Source organism: Bombina bombina, chromosome 6, assembly GCF_027579735.1.
Source record: "Bombina bombina isolate aBomBom1 chromosome 6, aBomBom1.pri, whole genome shotgun sequence".
NCBI lineage: Eukaryota > Metazoa > Chordata > Amphibia > Anura > Bombinatoridae > Bombina > Bombina bombina.
This window is the reverse complement of record NC_069504.1, coordinates 19,377,241-19,399,677: the sequence shown is the minus strand read 5'-3', so window position 1 is coordinate 19,399,677 and position 22,437 is coordinate 19,377,241. Positions and strand designations below refer to the sequence as shown.

The following is a 22,437-nucleotide window of genomic DNA, read 5'->3' as shown; positions in this document are numbered from 1 at the left end:
GTCACACAATCACTATCATGCACACATACTAACAAAGTCACAAATGCACTGTCACATAATCACTATCATGCACACATACTACCAAAGTCACACATGCACTGTCACACAATCACTATCATGCACACATACTACCAAAGTCACACATGCACTCTCACATAATCACTATCATGCACACATACTAACAAAGTCATACATGCACTGTCACACAATCACTATCATGCACACATACTAACAAAGTCACACATGCACTGTCACACAATCACTATCATGCACACATACTAACAAAATCACACATGCAATGTCACATAATCACTATCATGCACACATACTAACAGTCACACATGCACTATCACACAATCACTATCATGCACACATACTAACAGTCACACATGCACTATCACACAATCACTATCATGCACACATACTAACAGTCACACATGCACTGTCACACAATCACTATCATGCACACATACTAACAGTCACACATGCACTGTCACATAATCACTATCATGCACACATACTAACAAAGTCATACATGCACTGTCACACAATCACTATCATGCACACATACTAACAGTCACACATGCACTGTCACACAATCACTATCATGCACACATACTAACAGTCACACATGCACTGTCGCACAATCACTATCATGCACACATACTAACAAAGTCACACATGCACTGTCGCACACTCATATAATCACTATCAAACACACACATACTCTCACACAATCACTATCATAAACACATACTAACAGTCACACACACTCACACAATCTACTACAATCAAACACACACATACTATCACACAATCTACACGCACACATACTAAGGCATACACACATGCACTCTAACAATTATCATGCACACATACTAACAGTCACACACACACACTCTCACATAATCAATATTATTAACACATACTAACACACACACTCACATAAATCACTATCAATGCTCACATACTAACAGTCATACACACATGCACTCTCACATAATCACTATTATACAAACATACTAAGTCACACACACTCACATAAATCACTATCAATGCTCACATACTAACAGTCATACACACATGCACTCTCACATAATCATTATTATACAAACATACTAAGTCACACACACTCACATAAATCACTATCAATGCTCACATACTAACAGTCATACACACATGCACTCTCACATAATCACTATTATACAAACATACTAAGTCACACACACTCACATAAATCACTATCAATGCTCACATACTAACAGTCACACACACATGCACTCTCACACAATCACTATTATACAAACATACTAAGTCACACACACTCACATAAATTACTATCAATGCTCACATACTAACAGTCATACACACATGCACTCTCACATAATCACTATCATGCACACATACTAAGTCACACACACTCACATAAATCAATATCAATGCGCACATACTAAGTCATACACACATGCAATCTTACATAATCACTATCATGCACACATACTAACAGTCACACACACATGCACTCTCACATAATCACTATCATGCACACATACTAAGTCACACACACATGCACTCTCACATAATCACTATCATGCACACATACTAAGTCACACACACATGCACTCTCACATAATCACTATCATGCACACAAACTAAGTCACACACGCACTCTCACATAGTATCTGTGCATGATAGTGATTATGTGTGAGTGCGTGTGACTGTTAGTATGTGTGCATGATAGTGATTATGTGAGTGCATGTGTGCATGATAGTGATTAACAGACACACACACTCACAAATAATGAGTAACAGAAAAAAAAAAAAAAAAACTGCTGGAATATCCCTCTTAATCTATTTTAAAGGGAATAAACACAAATAGCAAAGTGTAAAAATAACTCAATATTATAGAAAAATTCCAAATTCAGTGTAGTTCAACAGAACTCCCGCTCCCTTTCCCTCCCTATTCCTTTACTTCCCTCCCCATCTTCCCCTCCCTATCCCTTTATCCCCCGCTCTACCCCTCCCTTCCCCCCTCCCCTAATATATATAGAAAATGGGAAAGAATCTGGTTACTCCATCGTTCCTCCATCAAGTCACCTGGAAAAACATGTGTGTGAATCTATGTAGAAAAAGAAAATGTATGCTTACCTGATAAATGTATTTCTTTTTTGACAAGATGAGTCCACGGATCATCTTAATTACTAATGGGATATTTACCTCCTGGTCAGCAGGAGGAGGCAAAGAGCACCACAGCAAAGCTGTTAAATAGCTCCTCCCCTCCCTCCCACTCCAGTTATTCGACCGAAGTTAGGTAGAGAAAGGAAAAGCCAAGGTGCAGAGGTGACTGAAGTTTATAATAATTTACAACCTGTCTTACAAGAACAGGGCGGGCCGTGGACTCATCGTGTCAAAAAAGAAATTAATTTATCAGGTAAGCATAAATTTTCTTTTCTTTTTTAAGACACGATGAGTCCACAGATCATCTTAATTACTAACGGGATCCAATACCCAAGCTAGAGTACACAGATGATACGGGAGGGACAAGACAGGGAACCTAAACAGAAGGAACCACCGCAAAAAAAAATGGCCTCCGCGGAGACAAAATAATCAAATTTGTAAAACTTTGAAAAAGTGTGAAGAGGACCAAGTTGCAGCCTTGCAAATCTGTTCCACAGAAGCTTCATTTTTGAATGCCCATGAGGAAGCAACAGCCCTAGTGGATTGAGCCGTAACTCTCGGGATGCTGCTGTCCAGCAGTCTCATATGCAAAACGTATGATACTCTTCAGCCAAAAAGAAAGAAGTAGCCATAGCTTTCTGTCCCTTGCGTTTTCCTGAGAAAACCACAAACAAAGAAGAAGACTGACGAAAGTCCTTAGTCGCCTGCAGGAAAAACTTTAAAAAGCACGGACCACGTCCAAATTGTGCAGAAGGAGGATTAGGACACAAAGAAGGAACAACAACCTCCTGATTAATGTTTCGATTAGAAACTACTTTAGGAAGAAATCCTAATTTAGTACGTAAAACTACCTTATCTGATGGAAAATAAGGTAAGGAGACTAACTAATGTCGAGAGCTCTGACACTCTCCGAGCGGAAGAAAGCGCAACAAGAAACAAAACTTTCCAAGATAATAACATAATATCTAAGGAATGCATAGGATCAAACGGAGCCCCTTGAAGAACTTTGAAAACTAAATTAAGACTCCATGGAGGAGAAACTGGTTTGAACACCGCCAGTGGAGACTCCAGAACCTTTGTGAAGATTCTGGAAGTTGTGGCCAGACCGAAAGGAAGAACCACGAACTGGAAGTGTTTGTCTAGAAAGGCAAATCTTAAGAACTTGTGATGATCCCTGTGGATAGGAACCTGTATATATGCGTCGTTTAAATCCACAGTTGTCATAAATTCACCCTCCTGGATCAATGGAAGAATGGTACAAATAGTTTCCATCTCGAAAAACGGAACCCTGAGAAATTTGTTTAGACTCTTGAGGTCTAAAATGGGTCTGAAGGTTCCGTCCTTTTTGGGAACCACGAACAGATAATGATCACAAAACCAAACTTTATTGAGGAGAACTTGCCCCCTTACGGGTCGGGTGCACCCCCCTCATGTTGTGTCAGCAGCAAGTTTCTTAAACTGATTTCCCCTATTCTAAGTCCGATAGGGTCTCCGTGCTTGGTAGGAGGAATAAAAGAATTTCCCTTTCCACTATATTACATTAAAGGAGCCTACTCACTTAAAGGCCTTTTTCCTATTCCAGTGAGAGAGGTGTCTGTCCATAAAAACTGACAACGCAACAAGCCATTACGACGTCGCACTGGAAACAGTAGTCACACCAACCGCAGGTTGACAATGTAGACCTAACTATTAATCATAGGGTCCGTCAGCTGCATAGAGTCCTGAAGGAACTACTATCCTTTGTGTTAAACTCTAGACCAACGAGGGGATTCTATTTTCCCCTGGGGGGGGGGGGGCGACGACCTTATAACCCTATCTGGTACAGGAATACTTCCACCATGACGGGTCCATCATAATATTAGAAAAACCTACTGGTGTCGGAGCCACCCAGAGAAGCTATAACTTCCTCAAGAAGCTCCTGATCAGGTAAAGGTATTTACCTCATTCGAGACTGAGAATTCCTTGTTGCAGGTTAGAAAACATTCAAAATAACCACCACTGAGTCAATCACACTATTCAGTGAAGAAGACCTCCTGCACACTTTCTCACAGCGTCTGGAAAAAAAATAGATGTATTAAAAGCAGGGCAACTCCATATGGGCTTTTTGTAACACCTTAGGAGAAATGTGTTGTATATTTGACCATTGTTACTAGGCTCCTAAGCAGTATCTGCCTAAAAGAAGAATGATTGGAACAATTCTATCCTCATCACCTAAAGATTTCTCAATAAATGATAAACAGAAGTGGATTGGTAGAGCCACATTGGAACCCAAGCCTAAAACAAGAGACCTCTAGCAGGGCCTCTTAGACCACCGTGAATTGTAAAGGATGAATACACAAACAGCTGGATTCTTTAACAAAATTAGCACATAAGAAATGTTACTGTCTCTTTAAATTTTAAAAAGTAACTATTTCTGTGTGCAGCGGTAAGCAAAATTAGCATGCAAACATTGCAGAATTTATCAGAAATGTTAATTCTTTTTTCACATATATCGCCATGACATTAAAGAAGTGATGTCTTGTGCAGTTATTCCAGGTGGGAATTGTGAGGAACCGCAGGGCACTGCATGTAATCAATCTGCCTCACCTATGGTAGAATAATTAAAGAAGAAGCGATATCTTGCGCAGCAACTCCAGATGGAATTTGCGGGGAACCGCAGGGCACTGCATGTGTGTTATCAAATGTAACGTACACTTAATCAATCTGACCTCACATATGGCAGAATAACTGATAAAGACTTAACCTGTTAATAAAAATCAACATATAGCAAGCGTTACTGTCTCTTTAAATGTTAAAGAGTCACTTCTTTATTTTTACGATGTCAGAAATGATTGAATAAGTATGAGAGGAATTTTGATATTGCCTAACTCTCTAACACCTCAGCATGACCCAGCTGAGGCATCAGACAGCCTCTCTACACCAATCCTGCCCTTGCTATAGCACTGTCTTAAGAGCAAGAACTGCGACAAGCATTGCTCCGTTTCTTCCGATAACCGGAAGTGAATGATAGGGAGGAAGTGCCCTCTGTAAGGCCCACCTTCTAAACTTAAATTCCTCCACTCCTTGCGATTTTCAGAAGTGTAAGGAGGAAGGAGTGTAAAACCTTGGCGCCCTTTATAAGCTCCGCCCCTCGTGGGCGTTTCACAAGCCATCTCCCGGTCGCCATTGTTTAAACAAAGGCGCCGGGAGTAACAAGATAAAATTTGTCAACTTGAAATAAAAGCTGCTCAGTCTGCTATCTCTAAGTATAACAACCAGGAGCAAGAGAACAGACTAAACAGCTTCAGCTCCAACAGATGTTCAGTCCGATAGGTCTATATGACAGAGAAACCCTTTATAGCACGTACTCTGACACACTCAATTGAATCTCACGGTCGGCTCTATTAATAAATGAGACCGCCAGGAGATGAGACACGTCACCCAGTGCCTGCGTTCTAGCTGCCATAACGTCTCCTGATAGACTAGGAGAATCTGAGCCCAAGTTCAATGAGGTCTAAATTAATAAAGTGCCCAAACTTAAGTCAGCACTTACCTCATCTTCTGCCTGGCAGTTCCAAGGTTTAGGAGGTCCTCTCCCTCCCATGGGCCTGTAAATAAATGAAAATCCTGAATAAAATCCCTCAGATTTTCTTGGTAAGGGAAGCAATAATATGGGAGACGCAGTGAGAATTATGTCCCACAAGTCCCCATTGCTTTAAAGCCACCAAAGCTCTACTAAAGAGACTGATATGGACTACGGCTACACCCTAGAACAAAGCAGCACAATCTTGTACTACTTTAAAAATAAACTCTTGATTGAAGAATCTTTTTTAACACCTCACTTTACCTCTTCCTATCACTAACGTAGGCAAAGAGAATGACTGGAGTGGGAGGGAAGGGAGGGGCTATTTAACAGCTTTGCTGTGGTGCTCTTTGCCTCCTCCTGCTGACCAGGAGGTGAATATCCCATTACTAATTAAGATGATCCGTGGACTCATTGTGTCTTAAAAAATAAAGTTGTTTTGCGTTAGAAGGGCTAGAGACAGGCTAGGCCAGTGCCCTGCAGAGAAGTCTTACTGTGACATCCTTACCTTGATTCTGCCGCCAGAAGCTCATCATAATGAGATGATCGCTGGTCGTCATCCTGCCTGTAGCGAATCACTGTGGCCAAGCCTTTGCTCACCAGAGCTTCTGCAATGTTTCTAAAACAGAGGATAAAATAAAATCAACAACTAGATTATTATTATTTTTTTTTTAATTAAAAACATTTTTGTAAGGAAGAAAAAAATATCAGTCATCTTTAATTTCTATAAAGTCAAAACATACGATTCTAACCAGATTATGTGTCATTTAACAATTAAATGGCTTCCAGGACATGTCTAGGTGCCGTTTCCTTTGTAGCTACGACCCATTTATTTACTACTGAATGTTCATTAATTATTGCAATTTAGTGCTTGGGTATTTATATATCCATTGCACACACATCATTAATTGACATTTCTACATTACACACACTATCAATACAGAGTTAGTAGGCTGTTATGTCCGGTGTGTGGCAACCATTTTACCCAACATCCCCACCCCAAAAAGTCTACATCCTATAGTTTTATATTTACCCACCCAGAAAGCAAAGGAAATAATTTGTTCCTGCTTTATCTTATTCATAATGTATGCTGCTGTTTAAATGGACTGGAACGCCACATCACACAAAGCCAAAAATCACCTGGAACAAAAGCAAAGTTTTCACACTGCAAGTTCCTAATAGTTTGGAAAAGAGACAGTTAGGGGTGAGGTGATTCACCTACTGCAAGTAAGTCCTTTTACCACAGCAGAAAGTGTGTTTATGTGCCAACTCAGTCAGGATGAATAGTGTCACAGATACAGGACAGTGTAAAACGCAGTAGGGGTTAGGCAATAAAAACCATCCTTTTATTTCAGTGTGAATTCAGCATCAGACCCAGGATACGCCCGCCCAGCCAGCAATTCTGGCTGCTAGGGGCAAATGCCCACTTAAAGGAGAAGCAGAAAAAAAAGTTAGAGTAAAGCAGTGCAACACCCTCCTACACAGGAAAAGTTTAAAGAGAAGCTGTTAAACTGAAGGCAGGCACAGGTTTACAAATCACTTGACAACTGTCAGCCATAGGATCGGTAAGGGCACAGAAAAGCAAGGGTTGCTTGAGACCAGACAGATTACATGCTTACTGAGTCTAAAGGTCTGACAGATATGCGGGCACAAGAAGGCCAGATCTGGGAAAGCCTGGAATACAGGATAATTGTAGTTCAGACTTCACAAAGGCTGAACTCACGGAATATAAAAAAAAAAAGGGGGCGGAACTCTCCAGCACTGCGAGATCTCTCATTTATGTATGTGAAGCAGAGACAAGTCCAATGCAATATAGCCCTGCGTGATATGAGTTTTGTATTTTATATTCATTTACAGTATAGATTGGGTCATTTCAGTATTATTGCACTCATTTATAAATACATTTCGCTCTAGCAGTGATTTTACACATTCTGAATATGCTTTGAAAGTTTGTGTTACTTTAACAAATTACGATTATACTTTCTATATTTCTGTGCATCCCATTGCACAATATATTTGCTGCATTATAAACTAAAACGGACAGCTTCAGAAAGTGCGAGGAAAAGGGGGGTTCCCAGGGTGTCAATCTCTCACAAGTCTTGTGAAATTTTCTAAGCATTTTAAAGAAGCTGGTCTCACTGATTTGTCTCTCCAGCTGTATGCAGGTGAAGTTTGCTCAAAATTCACATTCACAATAGACTTATTTTAACTAACAGAAAAGTAATATATACTAAAATATGTTTTCACTACAATTGAACTTGATTGTATCTATTTGTTTGATTTGGAATTGATGCAAAATAAGCCTTTATATCAGCCCCAGGGGTTCTCCAGCTACCTTCTCTCCCATTTGGAATTTTGTATCCTATTACTTTCTATGGAAGGCATCTCTCTGGGATTTCCAGGTTCCTCCCCTTTTCTTAGAAAATTCAGTTATCCCTGCCCCTTTGAAGTCAGCACTATAATCTCTCTCCAAACTAGAGAATGTTTAATAATCTGGCGCATAGGATGTAGTAACGCTTTCTGGCAAAAGGGAAATCTAATTTGTAAAATATACACAAATACACAAAGTAAACGTTACACAGAAATAAAACAAAAAAGGTAGACTGTGTAGGCATGGATCTTCTTGAATTAGAATATCTGTAATGGAGCTATGTACACAACTACACCTTTAAATAAGGTGTGCTTAAAAACCACAGATGTGATTATTTTTTTATTATTATTATTATTTATTTTAAAGAAATCCAGGCTTCAGGTAATTTCTAATCCTATTAAGGACACCCATTAAGTAAAATTCCTGTTACAACAAGGGCTCAGTGTATGCACAAAGCTTTACAAATCACATTACTTCTTGCGTCAGAGGGGGTAGTTAGTTTTAGGGACCACTGGAGAGAGCCTGCATCTTCCCAAACAAAACCTATTAAATCAGTTTCATTAATGGTCAGTGAACATGAAGACGCTCCCAGACTCATATTCAGGAACAAAACAGGTCTAGTAATGAGCAGCGTTCCTTAATGCTCAGGGAATGAACAACAGGCAGGCTTATTTTGCAAACAAGGGACATGGAAAAAAGCAAACCTGTTTTCTGTGACTATAAAAGTATGAAAAAGGATTTTGAATATCAAGAACGTATGATTTACAGAAAACTTTATAAAACTATAAAAATGAAGCAGCTACATGCCTGTCCTGTTTTACATCACACTGCATTAAAGGAACACTGTACCCAAAAATTTTCTTTCGTGATTCAGATTGAGCATTGACATTTTAAGCAACTTTCTAATTTACTCCTATTATCAAATTTTCTTCATTCTCTTGGTATCTTTATTTGAAATGCAAGAATGTAAGTTTAGATGCCGGCCCATTTTTGGTGAACAACCTGGGTTGTCATTGCTGATTGGTGGATAAATGCATCCACCAATAAAAAAGTGCTGTCCAGAGTACTGAAACCAAAAAAAGCTTAGATGCCTTCTTTTTCAAATAATGATAGCAAGAGAACGAAGAAAAATTGATAATAGGAGTAAATTAGAAAGTTGCTTAAAACTGCATGCTCTTTCTGAATTACAAAAGAAAAAATTTGGCTTCAGTGTCCCTTTAAGAACCCTGAAATCGATATTTAATTTGGGAGTCTAGACCAGGCCACATCAACAAACCCTTAGCAGGTAGCTGCATCTTCTGTTGGTGGGAGAGGTCCTCCGGTCTCTACCCCATAAGTTAAACACAAAATGATTGCCTATTATCGGATGGCTTTGTGCGAGCATCAAGACATTGTGTGTGTTCTCTGCTGACTTACACGCAACCCTCATGCAATTAATCATTGTGAAAAAATGCATTAGTGCTCCCTGACTTCTAATTAAACTAAGAAATATGAAAGGTGCAGTGGACATTTTAAGGGCAATATATGCATAGAATGTAATAAAAGCTTCCAAACCACCTGCTTGTAAGCAGAGACCTACTGTGCATATGCACAAAGCACGTGTGCGCCTACATCAGGTAAGTGCCAGAACAAGACGGTATTGCAAGGCACCGTCTTTAGCAGTCACGAGCTCGAGCGCAGCAGTTATGTGGGGACCCGTCTGTGGAATCAGTGTTGTAAATTGGTTTTAATCCATTACTCTGCATCAGGGTGGTCATTGTAAGCTTTGAGAAGGGTTTTACAGCATCATTAAGGGGATATAAAACCCAAAGTGTTCTTCTTGCCATGATTCAGATAGAGAATGCAATTTTAAGCCAGTCCATTTTAGGTTCAGCACCTGGGTAGAGCTACATTTAGCCACCAATCAGCAAGCGCTACCTAGGGTGCTAAACCAAAAAAAAAGGGCCAGCTCCTAAGCTTACATTACTGTTTTTTCAATTAAAGATACCAAGAACAAAGAAAAATTAATAGGAGTAAATTAAAAAGTTGCTTAAAACTGCTGCTCTATCTGAATCATGACACACAATGTGCGTTTCAGCGGCACACGAGAGCGGCACATCAGCCCGTAGAATCTGCGGGCACTCTACAAACAACGTATTATAATGATTATAGCATTTAGAGACACTAAGCAAAATGTGCAAACTACTATGGAAAGCACGCATTGCACAGCTGCATTTATACCAAACGTACAACAATGACACGAATACCGCTACAGTAACACCTGTGTGCTTTGATAGGCATAGCCAGAAAGATCAGTACCAAGTACCCACTGTAACAAGACCAGTAGCACCGGCACACCGGCATGTAGCAGCTGAATACCTCATTAGCAAAGAGGACCAGTAGCACCGGCACACCGGCATGTAGCAGCTGAATACCTCATTAGCAAAGAGTAGTCACTTACCTTTTGTGCGCACACAGAAGAGGAGGACCACAGGGGCGCTGAATACACCGGCCTTATTGAGAGGTGCACCTGTCCCTGGGCAAGGGGGTAACATTGAAAGTGTCCCTTGGTATCATGCCAGAGATAGGAGCCTGCATTCAGGCGCCCGCCAGGAGGTATCCTCACACACATTCAGCTTTGTAACCAAACCCTTCATTTTCAAGTAAAACTAGCAAAGTGATATTTTCAGTACAACCGATTGCCTTAATTCAAGTCAGCCAATTACAGGAGTAAATTACTTGCATTTTTTGGTTTTGTGAGATTTTCAATGCAGCAATTAAGATTTACACCTGTAAGATGCCGTGCAATTTGTAGCGTCTAAAGATTAAAAGTCTTTACTATACAGGGAGATCTGAATAGGAGAATTACACTGTTGCTGCCATAATCAATTCAGCTAAGTATGGGGATGAACATCTACTTGCAGACTAATACATTCACCATTACTTTACAAAAGAGCAAGTAACTTATTCAATGTTTAAAAACACAGCACAAATGCAGGAAGGAATCTCTGCCAACACTGAACAGAGAATAGCAATGTAAATAGAATAAGTACACAGACACCCCACAGCAAGCCCAGTGCCAGTCACAGCCAGAGACACCCCACAGTGAGCCCAGTGCCAGTCACAGCCAGAGACACCCCACAGTGAGCCCAGTGCCAGTCACAGCAAGAGACACCCCACAGTGAGCCCAGTGCCAGTCACAGCAGACACCCCACAGCGAGCCCAGTGCCAGTCACAGCAAGAGACACCCCACAGCAAGCCCAGTGCCAGTCACAGCAACAGACACCCCACAGCGAGCCCAGTGCCAGTCACAGCAAGAGACACCCCACAGTGAGCCCAGTGCCAGTCACAGCAAGAGACACCCCACAGTGAGCCCAGTGCCAGTCACAGCAAGAGACACCCCACAGTGAGCCCAGTGCCAGTCACAGCAAGAGACACCCCACAGTGAGCCCAGTGCCAGTCAAAGCAAGAGACACCCCACAGTGAGCCCAGTGCCAGTCACAGCAAGAGACACCCCACAGTGAGCCCAGTGCCAGTCACAGCAAGAGACACCCCACAGTGAGCCCAGTGCCAGTCACAGCAAGAGACACCCCACAGTGAGCCCAGTGCCAGTCACAGCAAGAGACACCCCACAGTGAGCCCAGTGCCAGTCACAGCAAGAGACACCCCACAGTGAGCCCAGTGCCAGTCACAGCAAGAGACACCCCACAGTGAGCCCAGTGCCAGTCACAGCAAGAGACACCCCACAGTGAGCCCAGTGCCAGTCACAGCAAGAGACACCCCACAGTGAGCCCAGTGCCAGTCACAGCAAGAGACACCCCACAGTGAGCCCAGTGCCAGTCACAGCAAGAGACATCCCACAGTGAGCCCAGTGCCAGTCCCAGTGCCACAGATGACTAGGGAGGGATAACAAGATAGGCAGACCTAAATAGAAGGCACCACTGCTCGAAGAACCTTTCTCCCAAAAGAAGCCTCAGCCGAGGCAAAATAATGAAATTTGGAAAAAGTATGCAGAGAGGACCAAGTTGCAGCCTTGCAAATCTGTTCCACAGAAGCTTCATTTTGGAAAGCCCAAGAAGACGAGACAGCCCTAGTGGAATGAGCTGTAATTCTCTCAGGAGGCTGCTGCCCAGCAGTCTCAAAAGCAAAACGAATCATACCAGAGGGAAAGAAGCAGAAGTAGCCTTCTGACCATTACGCTTTCCTGAGAAACAAACAAACAGGGCAGAAGACTGGCGAAAATCCTTAGTCGCCTGTAGGTTAAATTTTAGAGCACGCACAACATCCAAGTTGTGCAACAGACGTTCTTTATAAGAATGATTGGGACAGAGAGAAGGAACAACAATTTCCAGATTAATATTTCTATCCGAAACCACTTTAGGAAGAAACTCCAATTTAGTATGAAGAAACACCTTAGGTAAGGTAAGGTAATCACACTGCAAAGCCGAGAGTTCAGAAACTCTGCAAGCAGAAGAGATAGTAATAAGAAACAAAACCTTCCAAGATAGCAACTTAAAGTGAATGTAAATTTTGATGCTAAAGTGCCCGGTTTTTAAAACTTTGATTAAAAACAGGGGCACTTTAATTCATCAATATTTTCATTTCACTCATGTTGTGAAAATAAACTTACTTTTTAATCTTCACAGCAGCTCCAGCTTCCTCCACCTGTTTCAAAGCCTCTTCCTGGGTCTAAAATGAGGTATCTGGCTTCCTCCAATCACAGCAGTGAATCAGACACTGAATCCCCCGGGGGGGAATATGTGATTGGAGGATGACCTATCAATCATTTCTGACATCAGAAATGGCTTGTGAGACCGGAGGAAGCAGCAGCTGCTGTGAAGTTTAAAAGGTAAGTTTTTTGTCACAACAGGAGTGAAATGTAAATTTTGATGAATTAAAGTGCCCCTGTTTTTAATCAAAGTTTTAAAAACCGGGCACTTAAACATCAAAATTTACATTCACTTTAATATCTATGGAATGCATTGGCTCAAACAGAGCCTGCTGCAAATCTTTAAGAACAAGATTAAGGCTCCAAGGAGGAGCAACAGGTTTAAACACAGGCCTGATTCTGACCAGGAAAAGGATTGAACATCTGGCACATCCGCCAGACTGTTGTGTAACAAAATCGATAATGCAGAAATCTGACCTTTCTGGAGAAAAGACAAGATTCTAGGAATCCTGACCCTACTCCAAGAGTAGCCCTTAGATTCACACCAATAAAAGTATTTACGCCATACCTTATGGTAAATCTTACGAGTAACAGGCTTGCGAGCCTGGATCATGGTATTAATGACTGACTCAGAAAACTCACGCTTAGACAGAACTAAGCATTCAATCTCCAAGCAGTCAGCTTCAGAGAAACAAGATTTGGATGGAGGAATGGACCCTGAGTTAGAAGGTCCTTCCTCAGAGGCAATCTCCAAGCCGGCCGAGACAACATATTCACTAGGTCTGCATACCAGATCCTGCGAGGTCATGCAAGAGCTATTAGAATTACTGATGCTCTCTCTTGTTTGATAGCCAATAACTCATGGAAGTAAAGCAAACTGAGGAAACAGGTATGCTAGACCGAAATCCCAAGGAACCACTAGAGCATCTATCAGAGCGGCCTGAGGATCTCTTGACCTTGAACCGTACCTTGGAAGCTTGGCATTCTGCTGAGACGCCATCATATCCAACTCCAGCACCCTCCGTTTGGATGGAGAGCCCACTCCCCGGGATGGAATGTCTGTCTGCTCAGGAAATTCACTTCTCAGTTGTCCACTCCAGGAATGTGGATGGCAGATAAAAGATTGTGAGCTTCAGCCCACTGAATAATCCGTGCCAACTCCTTCATTGCTAAGGAACTCCGAGTTCCTCCCTTGTGGCTGATGTAAGCCACTGAGGTGATGTCCGACTCAAACCTGATAAACCGGGCTAAAGACAATTGAGGCCAAGCCATCAGAGTATTGTAAATCACTCAACTCCAAGATGTTTATGGGGAGAGCAGACTGCTCCCGAGTCCATAGTCTCTGCACCTTTAATGAGTCCCAGACTGCTCCCCAGCCTAGAAGGTTGGTGTCCGTGGTCAATATCACCCAGGAAGGTCTCCGGAAGCATGTGCCCTGAGACAGATGGTCCTGAGAAAGCCACCACGGGAGCGTGTCTCTTGTCGACTGGTCTAGACCTATCCTCTGAGACGGATCCAAAATGGTCTCCATTACATTGTCTGAGCATGCATAATTGCAGAGCTCTCAAATGGAATCGAGCAAAGGGAATGTTGTCCATGGAAGTGACCATCAGACCAATTGCCTCCATACATTGAGCCACTGATGGCCGAACAGTAGAATGAAGAGATGCAAGAGAAGAGAAATTTGGATTTTCTGACCTCCGTCAAAGATTTTCATAGATCGGGAATCTATTATGGTCCCTAAGAAAACCACCCTTGTAGCTGGAACAAGAGAACTCTTTTCCAGATACACTTTCCAATCGTGGCAACGTAGAAAAGACAACAAGATCTCTGTACGAGAGTTTGCTTGTTGAAAAGATGGCGCCTGAACCAATATGTCATCCAGGTATGGCACCACTGCAGTTCCCAGAGACCTGATCACTGCCAAGAGAGCCCCCAGAACCTTGCCACAAAAAGTGTTTTTCTAGAAAGGTGAATCTCCGGAATTTGTGATGATCCCTGTGGATGGGAACATGAACATACACATCCTTCAGGTCTATGGTCGTCATGAAATGACCCTCTTGGACCATAGGAAGAATGGAAGGAACGGTTTCCATTTTGAAGGATGGTACCCTGAGAAACTTGTTGAGCCACTTTAGGGCTAAAATGGGTCGAAAATTCCCTCTTTTTTGGGAACCACAAACAGATTTGGATAGAATCCTAGACCCTGTTCCCTTACTGGAACAATCCCTCCCAGGGAGGAAAGGTACTGAACCAAGTTCAAGAATGCCTCTCTTTTTACCTGGTCTGCAGATAATCTTGAGAGGTGGAATCTGTCCCTGGGAGGGAAAGTTTTGAATTCCATTTTGTAACCCTGAGATACTATGTCCACAGTCCAAGGATCTGGGACATCTCATCTCCACGGTAAAAAAAAAACGGGGAAAGTCTGCCCCTCACTTGATCCGATCTCGGACCGGGGGCCGATCCTTCATGCTGACTTATACTCAGCTGAGGGTTTCTTTGATTGCTTCCCCTTATTCAAACACTGATTGGGCTTCCAAGAAGACTTGGACTGCTCCTGTTTGGAAGAGGAAGACTTTTGACCTTTGATGTTACGAAAGGAACGAAAATTACTTTGACGTCCTTTGAGTCTGTTCTTCTTGTCTTGCGGTAGAAAAGACCCTTTACCAACCGTAATATCAGAAATTATTCCTTCCAGACTAGGTCCGAACAAGGTCTTACTCTTGTAAGGAAGCGCCAGAAGCTTGGACTTAGAGGTAACATCAGCGGACCAAGATTTTAGCCATAACGCCCTACGACAGACATATTGGCTCCCAGTCTAATTACTTGCATGTCAGCATCAGAAATAAAGGAATTGGCTAGTTTGAGAGCCTTAATCCTATCTTGTATCTCCTTCAATAGAGTCTTTACTAAAATTGATTCAGACAAGGCGTTGCACCAATAAGATGCTGCACTTGCTACTGTGGCAATACAAACTGCAGCTTTTGATGAACATACATCATCTTCAGATAAGCTTCCAGCTTTTTATCCATTGGATCCTTAAAGGAGCAGCTATCCTCTATAGGGATCGTAGTTCTCTTAGCCAGAGTAGAAATAGCCCCTTCTACTTTAGGCACCGTGTGCCAAGAATCTTTAATGGAGTCTGCAACAGGAAACATCTTTTTAGATACAGGAGACGAGGAGAAAGGAATCCCTGGCTTCACCCATTCCTGTGAAATAATCTCTGTCACATGGTCTGGGAGAGGAAAAACTTCCACAGAAGAAGGAACATCATAGTATTTTATTAATTGTACTAGACTTCTTAGGGTTGACAACAACAGAAGTATCGGAGTAGCCAATACCTCCTTTAACAGTACACAAAGGTCTTCAAGCTTAAATCTGAATTTTACGTCTTCAGTATCAGATGAAGGAATAATACTGTCCGAATCTGAGATTACTAGTGGGAATATCACTCATCACATCAATTACTAGTGGGAATATCACTCCTGGCCAGAAGGAGGAGGCAAAGAGCACCACAGCAAAGCTGTTTAGTGTCACTACCCTAAACCATAATCCCCAGTCATTCAACAAAAGGGAAATGGAAAAAAGGAATAACAAAGGTATAGAGGTGCCTGAGGTTTAGTAAAAAATAATGGTCTTAAAAAACAGGGTGGGGTTGTGGACTCAATATACCCGGAAAGAAAGAAATGTATCAGGTAAGCAAACATTTTGTTTTCTTTCCTAAGATATGGTGAGTCCACAACATCATCAATTACTAGTGGGAACCAATACCCAAGCTAGAGGACACAGATGACTAGGGAGGGATAACAAGATAGGCAGACCTAAATAGAAGGCACCACTGCTCGAAGAACCTTTCTCCCAAAAGAAGCCTCAGCCGAGGCAAAATAATGAAATTTGGAAAAAGTATGCAGAGAGGACCAAGTTGCAGCCTTGCAAATCTGTTCCACAGAAGCTTCATTTTGGAAAGCCCAAGAAGACGAGACAGCCCTAGTGGAATGAGCTGTTATTCTCTCAGGAGGCTGCTGTCCAGCAGTCTCATAAGCAAAACGGATCATACTTTTTTTTTACCAGAGAGAAAGAAGTAGCAGTAGCTTTCTGACCTTTAAGCTTTCCAGCAAATCAAACCAACAGGGCAGAAGACTGACGAAAATCTTAGTCATCTGTAGGTAGAATTTTAGAGCATGCACAACATCCAGGTTGTGCAACATATGTTCCTTATGAGAAGGAGGATTAGGACAGAGAAGGAACAACAATTTCCTGCTTAATATTTCTGTCCGAAACCACTTTAGGAAGAAAACCCAACTTAGTACAAAGAACTGCCTTATCAGCATAGAAGATAAGATAAGGTGAATCACACTGCAAAACTGATATTTCTGAGACTCTCCAAGCAGAAGAAATAGCAATAAGAAACAAAACCTTCCAAGATAACAACTTAATATCTAAGGAATGTAATGGCTCAAACGAAGCCTGCTGCAAAACTTTAAGAACAAGGTTAAGGCTCCAAGGAGGAGCAACAGACCTAAACACAGGCCTGATTTTTACCAGAGCCTGACAAAAGAATTGAACATCTGGTAAATCTGTCAGATGCTTGTGTAACAAAATAGATAAAGCAGAAATCTGACCCTTCAGAGAACTGACTGACAATCCCTTTTTCAGATCTTCCTGGAGAAAAGATAAAATCCTAGGAAATCCTAACCCTACTCCAAGAGTAGCCTTTGGACTCACATCAATAAAGGTATTTATGCCATACCTTATGGTCTCAATGACCGACTCAGAAAAACCACACTGACAGAACTAAGCATTCAAGCTCCAAGCAGTCAGCTTCAGAGAAATGAGATTTGGATGAAGGAACGGAACCTGAGTGAGGTCTTTCCTAAGAAGCAGCCTCCAAGGTGGAAGAGATGACATCTTCACCAGGTCTGCATACCAGATCCTGCGAGGTCATGCAGGAGCTATTAGAATTACCAACGCTCTCTCCTGTTTGAAACAAGCAATGACTCGTGGAAGGAGAGCAAACAGAGAAAACATGTCAGATTGAAATCCCAAGGAACCGCCAGATCATCTATTAGGGCGGCCTGCGGATCCCTTGACCTTGAACCGTACGTTGGAAGCCTACATGCTATCAGATACAATTCCGGCATCCCCCATTTGAGGGATAACCTGGAGAACACCTCCGGATGGAGAGCCCACTTCCCGGGGTCAAATGTCAGTCTGCTCAAGAATTCCGCTTCCCAGTTGTTAACACCTGGAATGTGGATGGCAGAGAGACAGCAATTGTGAGCTTCCGACCACTGAATAATCCGAGCCACCTCCTCCATGGCTAAGGAACTCCAAGTTCCTCCCTGAGGTGATATTGTCCGATTGGAACCTGATAAACTGGGCTAAGGACAATAGAGGCCAAGCCAGCAGAGCATTGTAAATCACTCAACTCTAATATATTTATGGGCAGAGCAGACTCCTCCCGAGTCCATAGTCCCTGCGCCTTTAACAAGTCCTAGACTGCTCCCCAACCCAGCAGACTGGCATCCGTGTTTACAATCACCCAGGAAGGTCTCCGGAAGCAGGTGCCCGAGACAGATGCTCCTGAGAGCGCCACCACAGTAGAGAGTCTCTTGTCGACTCATCTAGATCTATTCTCTGAGACAGATCCAAATGGTCCCCGTTCCACTGTCTGAGCATGAATAACTGCAGAGCTCTCAAATGGAATCGAGCAAAGGGAATGATGTCCATGGAAGCGACCATCAGACCAATTACCTTCATACATATAGCCACTGATGGCCGAACAGTAGACTGCAGAGAGAGGCAAGGGGAGAAATTTGTATTTTATGACCTTGTCAGAATAAATTTCATATAGATAATCTATTATGGTCCCTAAGAAAACCACCCTGGAACAAGGGAACTCTTTTCCAGATGGCGCCTGAACCAATAAGAACCAATAGGTCTTCTAGGTATGGTGCCACTGCAATTCCCCGAGACCTTATTACTGCCAAGAGAGCCCCCAGAACCTTTGAGAAAATTCTGGGAGCTGGGCAAGGCCAAAAGTAAAGAGCCACAAACTGAAAATGTTTGTCTAGAAAGGCGAATCCCAGGAACCTGTGATGATCCCTGTGAATAGGAACATGAAGATATGCATCCTTCAGGTCTATAGGGCAGCAATTGTTAGGAAAACGCAGTAAGTACCTCTTTACAAGTTCCTAACTGCTTTAAAGCCATCACTACCCGACTGCAAGGAATGACGTGGACTATGGCTATACCCCAAAACTTGCTTGTAGATAAAATCAAAAATTTTCTTCAGACACCTAAACTTCACCTCCTCCATGCACAGAAGACAAAGAGAATGACTGGGGGTTGTGGGTAAGGGAGTGATACTTAGCAGTTAAACTGTGCTGCTCTTTGCCTCCTCCTGCTGGCCAGGAGTGATATTACCAACAGTAATTATTCAAGCCGTGGACTCACCATATCTTAGGAAAGAAGACACTGATTTCCTCCATAGTCCTAATAAATAAATACTTAATCCCACCAAAGTTAACCCCTTTACCCAGGAGGAGGAACACTGTCTATCTCACATACAAATTGATGTGGACTACAGCTATACCCAAAACTTGCTTGTAGCGAAAGAGATCCAATTTTATTTAGACACCAAAACTTCACCTCCTCCTTTTACAGAGGCAAAGAGAATGACTGGGGATTATGGGTAGGGAAGTGACACTTAACAGCTTTGCTGTGGTGCTCTTTGTCTCCTCCTGCTGACCAGGAGTGATATTCCCCACTAGTAATTGATGACGTTGTGGACTCACCATATCTTAGGAAAGAAAGTATGATTTTGTCTGTCAAATTCTATGATCTTTGGAATTTTGAATGGAATGATGCGATTGAAAGTTGGTCTTATTCGCAAGCTTTCAATAAATTTAACTCCAACCACATGTGTATGTAATGCACAAGCATGTCTTGCACAAACCTGCTGTAATAGACCTTCACAGCAGTCAATTTGACATGAAATAGGGCAAATACAGGTATAAGCAATGACATTAATTAGGGTTCCATTCCATTTAGGTTTACAAGAGCAAGGTTCCTGCTATTGCTCAAGTGTAAGGGAAGGTCACTCTAAATACTTGACATTTTAGCCTATAGAAGAATTATTTTCTGATATTTTTTTTTTTTTTTTTTTAAATACTGCATACAAATATCCTTTATTTTCTGGTTGTATTCTAATAAAAAGAGAATGAGAAATCATATATGGTCATTGTACCGTTGCTAAAACAACCAATCTAATGGTGGCATAAGACTTTTGCACACTTCTGTATATATCTGTACATTTTGGTAGTTCCAAGGAAGCACTCACTGTAGTAGTCATAAATACCAGGGTGCTCTCTATATTAGAATATAAAAATATCACTCAGAAATTAAGAGGCACTTTCAGGAATTAACGCTTCTAATTTTCTTCAGCTTTTTTTTTTTGCATAATTCAAACAATGATTAAGTCGACATTTCGGTCCATGCAAAGACCTTTTTGAATACCAGTTTTATATCTTATATATGCTTCTATTCTCTGTGACAAAAACAGAATAGAAGTATATATAAGATATAAAACTTCATAAGAAGCACCGTCTTACAGCACACTGTTTAGTCTTTCAGTTTGTGACAACTCCTTGCTTTAAACATTCTAATAAGAGATGTGTCGCCGGGCCCAGTCCACATATTCAATGCCCCCAGGGAAATAGGGTCTGAGGCTGTGTTTTTGTTTTCTAAAGTATAGAGATCAATTATATTCCTCAACCTGGAAAACAATTGGTGTGTCTATATACTCACAAGGACAAATTGATCTCACTTCCAGGGTGTTCAATGACACAGCAGTTTGGGAATAATGAACTAAAAGCATCCCATTTGTTTTATTAAGAACCTTTTCAGCACCACTCCAGAAGCCTTGTGTAGCTAATGATGCAGTAACGTTTCCTGCTTACTGTACTGATCTTACAGTTATCAGAGACCTGTCTGACCCCAGAGCTTGTACAAGGAGAGCCATGGTCGTCTGTAGCAAAACCCTAGTGTGAGACCAATACATAGGTGTGTAAGAAAATTAAAGCTTCACAAACATCAAATAAAAACTTTTACATTTCAATAAACTTGACATGTGTGCACAATGGAAGTTTCATATAGAGAGCTTATTTTAAGAATGTATGACAATCAAATGTGCCTCACTACTAGCCAAATAGTTACCATATTAGCCAAAAGCACCCCCCACTATCCAAACAAATCCCATATTAGCTAAATACACCCCTACTAGCCAAACAAATCCCATATTAGCCAAAAGCACCCGCTACTATCCAAATGTGCCCCTACTAGCCAAACATATCCCATATTAGCCAAAAGCACCCCCTGCTATCCAAATGTGCCCCCTACTAGCAAAACAAATCCCATATTAAACAAAAGCGTCTCATATTATCCAAAAGCACCCCCTACTAGCGAAACAAATCCCATATTAGCCAAAAGCACCCCCTACTAGCCAAACAAATTCCATATTAAACAAAAAATCCCATATTAGCAAAAAGTGCCCGCTACTAGCCAAACAAATCCCATATTAGCAATTATTCTAAAAGGTTCTTACAGTATAAACTTTTCTAGGTGGGATACGATATGTGAATTAATGATACTCATTCCTGCTGTAGCCAATATCTACATCTGATATAGCATGGAAAACTATGGTACAGTAAGTTTAGTGTTAATGCTCAGAATTCAGTACAAATAACAGCATAAGCTCAATGTGCCACTTTACTCATTAATATCTGCTCACATGTTGCGCCTCGATTGCTGGAAACTGGGTGACCAGCAGTAACATGTAATAGCCACAAATAGTGGATCACACACATTTCTGTGACCCCAATGAGTGCATAATCACCATTGTTTACTGGTTACATTACTAGTGAACCAACACTTGCAAAACAGAAACCCCCGTCCTCAAACAGCCTAATACAAACTACAAATGCTGCAGCACTACAGACCCAGGAGAGAAGGAACTTTGTCCTCAGGCAGAAGAAATGGTTAACGACATAAAGGTTAATTGGTCTGAAGACACTTGGGTGTGCAAAGAAGCATAAAGGCAACTACTGACAAGCCCTAAAGGAAGCAGCCAGGCAAACCGAGGATGGGAGAGGTATCTTATACAGCTGTGGGCTGAGTAGGCCCACATGCCAATTATGCAGTTAGCAATGGAGAAGCACATTACCTTGGCTCCGATTACACTGTGCAGCTTTAAACAAATTCATAAATTCCCCTTCACTGAGTGCATCTGTAATTCTCCTGCAATTACACACAGGGAAATTAGAGACAACTTCTACAAGTCACCAAGAATTAACACCCTTGTGTAACCAGAAAAGCCACCAATCAGTGCTCAGTAACCAGTATTATAGCTTATGCAACTTAAGGCATCACCTCCCCACTAGTGTAATAAGGGAAGGATAATCCCCTAATCTTACTGCACACACACCAACAAGCTGATCATGTCTAGTGTTCACCTTTAAAGGTGTTTCCTAAATATGAAAGTGTATAAAGTATAGGGGTAACAGTAGGGAATCAGGCAACCGCTGTGCTCATCATCATGTGGAATATCTGCATTACAGCTCCATTACCGTGATAAGCAACATCTGCACAATATACATATACACACATTTTGGTAAATAGC

The 22,437-nt window shown here is 41.8% G+C and overlaps 1 protein-coding gene across 1 annotated transcript in view; it reads right to left on the bottom strand.

Moving 5' to 3' along the window:
* Positions 1-22,437, bottom strand: part of SND1 (staphylococcal nuclease and tudor domain containing 1) — a gene marked incomplete in the record, with an annotated part of 1,252,242 nt that overhangs the window by 623,728 nt on the left and 606,077 nt on the right. The window contains 1 exon segment of the mRNA XM_053716327.1: positions 6,248-6,358. Within this exon segment, the coding sequence (XP_053572302.1) occupies positions 6,248-6,358 (111 nt within the window).